The sequence below is a fragment of the Melanaphis sacchari genome, unplaced genomic scaffold, assembly GCF_002803265.2.
Source record: "Melanaphis sacchari strain LSU unplaced genomic scaffold, SCAv2.0 Contig86_pilon_pilon, whole genome shotgun sequence".
Lineage (NCBI taxonomy): Eukaryota > Metazoa > Arthropoda > Insecta > Hemiptera > Aphididae > Melanaphis > Melanaphis sacchari.
In genome coordinates this window covers 329,074-338,784 of record NW_020271611.1, presented here as the reverse complement: position 1 = coordinate 338,784, position 9,711 = coordinate 329,074, and the positions used below count along the sequence as shown (strand labels likewise).

General features: G+C 22.4%; 1 protein-coding gene across 1 annotated transcript; it reads left to right on the top strand.

Annotated features, from left to right (window-relative positions):
* The first annotated feature begins 2,422 nt into the window (after positions 1-2,422).
* On the top strand, positions 2,423-9,084 carry LOC112602346 (transformer-2 protein homolog beta-like). The gene is given in 6 exon segments (XM_025350374.1): positions 2,423-2,750; positions 2,873-3,050; positions 3,965-4,118; positions 5,330-5,402; positions 5,404-5,499; positions 8,827-9,084. Coding segments are annotated over 4 exon segments (444 nt in total). The 5' UTR covers positions 2,423-2,750; positions 2,873-2,878; the 3' UTR covers positions 5,449-5,499; positions 8,827-9,084.
* Positions 9,085-9,711: the final 627 nt, after the last annotated feature.

Sequence of the window (9,711 nt, the reverse complement as noted above, 5' to 3'; positions counted from 1 at the left end):
TCTCTATGTATATTTTTCACAATTTTTATTTAATTATTATATTTTTTTTATGACTGTCAATAACTTTTAACTTATAATGTTAATTTTTAATCTTGCTGGATAAAAATAGTTTTTAACTTAATAATTTACAATATGTTAAACTACTCAGATATTGTTGTGCACAAATTGTAAAAACATTTATTCCTAAGTGTTTCTTTTAAGTTTATATTATTATTATATATTAATTTTTTTTTTACTTTACCTGTAACACCAAAATTAACAATACAAAAAAAACTACCAGTTTTTGTTTGGCTTTTAAACAAAATATATAACAATCATTGGAAACAAATTTTCAATTTCTTGTATTATTATTAAGTAAAATTAATTTTCCGTTCCTTGTATTATTATTAAGTAAAAAAAATCCTTTAAGACAAATTTTTTTGTTTTTTCTGATTATGAAAAGTATTTTAGACATGACATACTACCAAAGTACCAATTATATCTACAAATTACAATACTCTTATTTATCAGTGGTTTGTACTATAAATTTCACAAAAAATCTTAACTTGTTTAATTTGTTAAGTACAACTAAAATCAAATATTAGAACTTTTATGAGTTATTTTTTTACTGACTGTTTTTTGAAGGTTTTAGAAGACTTTTCTTCTGAATTTACTTTCTGTAAGTTTTTTAATATGATAACAATGAAGAATTTTAAAATAGATAAATATTAGTCGAGAAGTCAATTTTAGATGCACTACTGTTTTATAAGTATTTATCTTTGAATGTTCCAAAAATAAAATAAAATAAAGTTTTAAATTAAAAAAAAAGGTAGTTAAGTGCTATACATAAGGTGTCAAGTGAGTTACTGTTATAGGTGTGTTTAATTTTAACTCAATGATATATTATTTTAAATGGAATTTTGGCAAATGATTCTAAGAGGAAATGAAATGACAGTCTATATCACAAAGTATATTCATAAAAGATTCTACAAAAAATGTTTTTAAATTAAAATAAAATAATTACCATCGTTATTTATCTTTAAATGAATAATTTTGTTCAAATTTGAATTTTAAATGTCAATAAAAAGAATTCTAAACATAAAATTTAGATTTTATGATTTCAATCTGAACTACTTATGAGAGATATTATATTAAATTTTGAAAACTTAAACATAAAACTAAAAGTTCTCATACATTTTTCAAAAGCTTAACTTTGAAAAAATATTGTGACCATACATTTTTGATATTTTTTAATTGAGAAATAAATATATTAGGAAGATTTTGAATTATATTTTTAAACATTCTTATTCAGAAAATAAATTTTAATCAATATTTGAAGAAAAAACAATTTTAAATGCTTACCTATACTTAGATCAAAAATAGTCGAAAGATTTGAAAAATTTTTTGTTAATAGAAAATAATAATCAGATGATATAAACGGTTTTTGAAAATTTCAAGTATCTAAAGTTATTTGTTTTTGAGATAAACAAAATCGATTTTGTCAACTATTAGAATTTAGATTTCCATTAAAATTTCAGTTTCTCCTTAATTTAACTTTTTGTTGTTTAAAAAAAAAAAAAAAATACCTACAAAAAGTTGGAATTTTCAATTTTCACTTCTCCAATGTACAAACTAGGTTAGGTTAAATTTTCTATCCGAAACGACCTTCAAAATTAAAAATAAAACATTAACACAAAAAAAAAAAATATAATAAAAATATATTATAAAATCAATAGGTACTTTCATTACTCTACTCGTCTACTCAAAATCTGAAATGTGGAATCTAGTGGTGAATTTAAATCTATGTTTTTCTTTTTTTTATATGAAAATAGATGATCGCTGATCGGTATATTAAATATGATTATGTAATTAATTATTAATTTTTTTTTTCATTTATATCGTTCGACATAAGATGTTCTCTTAGCCCGTGGTTTATTGCCTGTATCTATATTATTATGAATGGTTATAAACGTGGACTAAGATTCATCATAATTCATGTATAGAATAGATTAAATCTATTTAATTTATTCTGTGATTTACGGTTGTAGAGATGGCAATGGCATATTATTATTTTTTTAAATTAAACAAATTAAAATAAATTTCATACTCATTTTATACAATTAATAATTGTTTGTCATTTAATTCATTGTCAGTAAACCTAATACCTTAGTGTCAAATTAAAAATCTTCATTATTATAGTTTAAAACATATTAATATGTGGCCTATTAATTAATTAATTATTGAATAATAATTTTAGCAATACGAAGCCGTGGCCCGGGACGTATTAAATATGAATATTCAATTAATTTGTTATATGGTTATACTGTTGTGTGGTATGTACCATAAATTACCAAAGGTCGCAGTATAATTTTTGTAGGGTGTGTGAAGAATAACCTACAACCATGGTAGTATAGGAATTTCTGTTTGGGTTTCGCTCTTCCATGACAATTCACTATTGTTTGATTACATATTTTATCCATAATTCCTTTTAATTGATGCGTCTGCCGCTTACATTAAACGTTTGCAGTGTTTGCACAATATTTTACCCAACTTCTACTAATTAGTAATTACAATCTACTTCAGACTTCTAAGCATTTACACATTGCATTCTGCAATATCATCGCTCGGCTTTTTTGTTTTCCTACGTTATCCCTATTGATTTTTGTTGACTTAGTGAGTTTTTTAATCTTATGAATTTGTTCAAAACGTTGGCCATCGATACAATTTAAGTTCATGTGTGGTAGGAGACACATAACTGAATTTTGTGAGACGTAAGTGTTCATTAACGTTTTAGCGTTTGGTTTAGATAATATTTTGATAAATGCTATTCTTAATCAACAAATTGGACCATATAATTCTCTCATGTATGTTTTATGTGTTTTATGTATTATAGTGCACCATGTCAAGAAGTAAGAGTCGTAGCCGCTCTAAGAGCAGAAGTCGCAGCCGTTCGCGCAGTCGTAGGACATCACGCAGCTATTCTAGAAGCCGTTCGGGGTCAAGTCGCAGCCGCAGTCGTAGCAGGAGCAAGACCCCAGTCGATAAACACAGGCTCCACGTCAGAGACATTGGTTAGTATTTCTATCTAAACATCGATTTAATTAATGACTATTTAACACTATTTTAGTTATTATAAATCAAGTAGTATAAACAAATATTATTGTTTTATTGACCCCAATTTTTCATCAACTATTCTTCAAACTTAGACTATACATTTTGTTGAATTAGAATTTATTTACATATTTCATAATTTAAAATTGTACAAATATTCATTTAGTTAAATGTTTTTAAGATTTGTGTATTTATTAATGAAAAATGAATTACAGAGATCAAGAATTGGATAGTCAGGTTTATTTTTTGAATATTTTTAAATTACCAGATCATAAAATAAAAAAGTATTGTATTTTGATGGTCAATTGATAATCTGTTTAAAAACATAATGTTCTCTACTTGTTTATCTTAATATTTTAGTATTATTTTTAAAATAGAGATAAAGAATGGTAAACTTAAATAAATCAAGGCTAACTTAAATCCAAACACAGTTTTATTTATGTATTATAATTTTTTGTTAGTAGTTATGTTGTATAAATATACCTTAAATAACAAAGTTTAATTTTCAACCGTTAAAATATTTAAAATATATTCAGTATCAAAAAAACTTAAATCTATTATTTACTTTTAAGAATTTAAATTCTAATTATAGTGTATTCAATGCTTTATTAAGCGCTGATCAACTTTCTTTTACTAATGTTTAAATTATGCATCTACACAAACATATGTGTGCTGAAAATAAATAAAAATATATTTTTCCAAATTAAAGTTTTATTAAATCACTTTTTGTATGTAACAATTAAGTATTTTATTGAAAATATATTAACGAAAGGTTCTAAGTAATTATGTTATTTAAATTAATTTTATTAGATAATGAAATATGTTATTGTAAATTTCAGTTAATTACTGATGATGTATTTATTCACTGAATTAGGAAGCAGCATAACAAGACGTGATATTGAAAAAGAGTTTGAGCGATATGGAACATTACTTGAAGTGTGGATGTCAAGAACCAGACCAAGTTTTGCTTTTGTTGTATACAAAAGAGATAAAGATGCTGCAGAAGCACAAAAACGGACTAATGGAATGTGAGTTATAGAAAATAGTATTCAATAATTAATATATTTTTTTATTTAATTAAATTTAAAAATTCTTAAGTACAATTAATTATAATAATAATTATGTACCTAATATTATAAACTAAAGATGATTTTTCAGTACCTAATCTCCAAACTTGTGATTTAAAATAGTTATTAATGATGTGATATTAGGTAATAGGTGTAAATTTCTATTTTATAAATAATATTTTTTATTATTTTCTTTTGATAATGAATTAGTTATGTGTATTAATTAATAACTGTGACTGAGGAAGTAGCAGATGATCAAACAATAATAAAAAAACAAAAAAAACATGTTTAATTTATTTATTTTTTGCCAAATGGTTTATTTTTATTAATAATATGAGTTGGATTGCTCAATTCACCATTATTTATACAATTGTATTGAATTAAGGTATTTTTCTGTTATATTAGACTCTTATATTTTATAAAACATCTTGCCATCCATCACTACCAAAATTTGTCACTTTTCTATCACAGATAGACTTCTTTTTTTTTTTTACCAACTATTTGGTTTCCTCTATACTGTTTTATGTGCATAAAATGTAAAGTGTTAATTCAAATGTTTGATAATTAAATTTTATTGAATGACAAATAGAATTTATAAATATTTTTTTTTAAACATGATTCATTAATAACATATAACATAATATATTTATTGGAAAAATTAGGTTTTGATAATTTTTAAAATTTTGCTAAATATATACTTTGTTTTGTTCTAATACCATACAAATTCAGTTAGTATGATTTTAATAAAAAAAACTACATATTGTCTCTCAATGTTTAGCTGTTTTGCTGATCTCCAAAGAAGCCCTATTAAATTTTGATTACATGCTCCATTAAGAATCTTTAAAGTTTTTCTGTGGCTTACGCAAATGTTTAAAATTTGCTTTTTCAATTGCTTAAGTTATATTATATTTACTGCCAATCTGAATAAATTGGCTCACCTTTTTAGTTTTAATAATATTGAAGTGTTTCAATTTTTTTTTCAATTGTTTTGTGTCAATTTTGTTACATACTTTTTTTCGCAATAGTTATTCTAATATACAGTATTATCTTTGTTTTATTTAACAATTTTTGTTGTACAATATTTTAGCTGTTGGTTCTTCTGTCCAAGCGAAAATAAATCATTTTTTTTCCTAAATGACTAGTTAATATTATACTTAATGTGTTTTATTTAGGGAATTATATGGAAGCTTCTTAACTGTTAGTTTTGCCAAAACACGTGGACTCAGTCGTAGGTCATCTAGAAATAACAGCTACCGTGATTCACTTAGATGCTACTCTTGCAACCGAGTAGGACATTTTTCACGTTCCTGTAAAGAAGTCAACTATGGTTACAGACGTTAAGGTAATTAAATGTTTAATAATTAATAAATACATTTTTATTGAAAATATATTAATTTTATTTATGATTTATATTTCTCATATAATTATATTATGTTGTACAATCAAATATTGATCAACCACTGTAACAACTTGTATAATAATATTTATAATATATAATTTTAGTGTCACTAAAAGTTAAAATAAGATATGCTTACAATTTGGTTAATTGGTAAAACAGTTTTGATATAATTTATTCTATATTTATATATTGTCTAGGTGTAGTAATATTTGATAAAGTATGTTTTCAATTAATGATCTTGGGGTTTATTTTTGTATATAACATTATATTGGTGTCTGCTCTTTATTTATTTAAGCATATAGATGTTAAACTATTTTTGCTTGCAGTTTATTTAACTATAACAATTTTTAATTTGAATATATGGTTAAAAGAAATGTTGTTATGTATATTTAAATAAGTTGAAAATGTGTATAATATTTAAAAAATGTTCTTATATATTTAATTCTTTATAGCTATATTAGTTTTTCTACTTACAATTCTTTTATAATAATATTTTAAATTTAGTTGTATTAAAATATCAGGTATGCAATCTTAATAAGCTTAATTTATACATTTAACCATTTTTTAATTATATTTATAAAGAACATATTTGATTATTTTCTATTGATAGGAGAAATACATTTTAAATATGTTTCATTCTTTGCTTTTTAACATTAAGTGTGCTGTTTAGTTATCACTATATATATATATATTTATCTTTTAATCATAAAAAAATGTTGGATTACTAATTTTAAATATTATTGTATGAAAAAATATAGGGGTTTAATTATAAATAACAATATTATATTATTAAAGTACAGATTGACTAAAAGTATTTACTCAGTTTAAAAGCTAATACATGATTTATTTTTAGTATATTATAGAATGCACATATTTGGTTTTATTTGTATTTAGCTTTTGCCTTCAATGCTTAAAATCATATAATATACAGTTATAAAGTTAATAAACTAGATTGATTTTATAATTCTTGAAATAAACATATAAAGCAATAATTATCATAATTTAATAATATAATATTAAACTTCTTATACTGAATGATTCTTTTATCAAAAACATTTGTTCAAAAATTATTTATGCTTTTAAAAAAATATGTGATTTTTAACTTTGCACTTTTTCAGTTGACTACACACAATATTAATTTCTTATTTCTAATGAAAATATTCTTTTGAAGTATATAGAGATTTGAAAATCAAATTTCGGAAGAATATTTTACGAGTCATAATATATGTATTAAAAGTTTGGTTGAGCTATGTAAAGTGGTGAGGGGTATCTACAAATTATTGATCTAATAATCTATCTAATCTTTAAATATTTATAACTAATTATTAGTATTAAAATATATATATAGAGTATATTATAACGAATTAATACTTTGGAATATGAAATAAAAACATATGATTTCATAAGTATGCAACAGTAGTAAAACACTCAAACAATTATTACAATAAAAAAGTAAATATATATATATTAAATAATTAGTATCCTTTAATAAAAGAATCATCTGATATATCTAAAATGGTGTTCTGTGTTTTATTCTTAATTAGTAGCTAGTGTATTATTTTTATCTGTGATGTAATTTAAATACTATAAAATTGCATTACTTGCTTTAAAGAATATCTTATGCAGCTTCTCTAACACTACACTTACTAAAATTTCACTTTTCAAATAATTGTTTAATAATGATTTATAAGCTATTTTATGCATCAAGTTGAAAATTATTTATGTTTCAGAAAATTCAAATTGTGTTTAAAAGTAACATTAAGTAACATTATATTTTATTTCTACATTTCTATACTAAACATTTTTAACTCAATAAATTTAGCTTTGAATTGATCAAAATCTATACTTCTACAACTATAAAATATATATATATATATTTTTTTTAAATTTAAAAAGTAATTTTTTTAGTTTAAATAATATGGCATATGATTATATAATTTTATTCTAAAATAGTAGCAATAACAATAACTTTTACTAGTGATATTTAAGTAATAAAAACTAAATAAAAGGCTTTATCTCTTTTTGTTTAATTTTAAAATTTCATTATTGATAACTGATAATAGTATTAATATATTGCATTTTACACACGTTTATTGTTATTATTAAATGTGATGAGCTGTATTTTTTATTTGAGTTCATAAATATTAAAAACATTAAAATTATAACAAACTATGCTTTTATAAAATATTATACATATTTACTAATTTAAAAAGTTAATATTTAAATAGTGGTGAAAACATCTACCACCCACAAATACAGTATAAAATTCTTCTATATTTTGCCTGAACTCCAATTTATATACCTATACTAATGAACAGTAAATTAATTTTTATTAATTTTTAGAAAAAAACTTAATTTAATGTAAAATTTAAAAAAAAAAATCGTATAAACAATATTTTTGTAATCATTCTTATCCTTTTAATATCTAATTTAATCGTAAACATATAAAATAGTTTGAATTTTATATTCATATAGGAGGAATGTGAGTTGTTATGGTTAAATGAACTTAATTGGGGCGTCATTTGCCAATGATGATGATGATGTTGTTGATTTTGATGGTGTTGATTTGATGGTGATCATGACACCAGTATGTTCCTCATTGTTGGCACAACATGATGGTTTGGTAGATTTTTATACAGGGCGAGCTCATCGAACGCCGTCCAATTTGTCAAAACTGTAATATGGTAGGTATAAGGTGTGTATTTAATCAGTGAAATGGAAAGCCTAGGATGTATAATTTTTTTTATTTGACCTGTTCTGTAATTTATGTTATAATAATTTGTAATGATAATAGCCTATGTCTCAAATAATTAATGCATGCTAAGAAAACAATGAATATTTGATTTTTCTTTTAAATGTTTGACTATTTATTGTATCTGGATTATAAATTTATCATTTATATTCATAAAATATGATTAAAAATGAACATTTTAAGTATTCTTACATATTATGTATATATATATACATATGTTTGTATATGTGTATATGTATATGTACACTGTAAAGGATATTCTTTGAAGACAAATGAATTTGAAGTGGTGTGGTAATGAAAACTATATTATCATAGCAATACAAAATTACTACGTTTTCATAGGATATACTGTATAATGTACTGTTTGTCTGTATTTATGTTGAATATTAAAAACATATAAAAGAAAAAAAGCTATTTAAGGTATTTTCTTCGGTTATAAAACACAGTATATGATTTTACTATAGGCTTTTAATATATTAATTAAATTTTAATTGAAAAATGTATTTATGTTTATACAGGTGCTGCTGACTCAACATCACCTACGAAAAGGATAACTTGTTTATAATATTAAATAAGATTTTCACATCAGTTTTGAATGATAGTAGTTAATATTTTTATTTTCATGAGCCAGAACTTATATATTGGTTATTATGTATCACTTAATTAATTTTGTTTGCTTATTTCAACCTGGTTTTTTTAAAATATTATTACACCTACTTAAATGGATTCAATTTGTAGGTATGTTATGAAAATAAATCTTTTTTTATAGTTGAAAATACTTTTATTATTTATCCACATTAATAAATCATAAATAATTGTCATTACTTATAATTTATAAATGTTAACCTAAAATAAAAATGCATTCTTTTAACAAGTGTAAATAATTTACATCTGATTATATTTTTTTCCAAACAATAATTTATTCTTATATTTCAATTTTATTTTCTGATAACTTAATTTCTATTAATCTATTGGTTTCGTAAAGATGTTTTGATACATGTGTAATGTCCACACATGTATGGTTATTTTTTGTGTCTGTCAACCTTTTTGAGTAGTAAAAACCTAAGACTTCAAAATATAATACAAGGCTCCTCATAAGTTGTTTTTATACCAACCTAAAATTGTCAAAAATATACATGTGTAATTTTTTTTTTTAAAGACTCAAGTTAATATTTTTACTTTATATCTAAGTGAAAAATAACAATTTCAATTAGTTTATTGCAAATCAATAAATATGATTTGTAGTTGATATTTTTGGTTACTATGCAATTTTCAATATATCAAGATTATTTTAAGATATTTATTTTACCATTAGATAATACGATGGAGATGAAATATGTTATCCTAAAATTACTAAAATAATAATTGTATACAATATGTATGTTAAATGATTATGCCTTGCA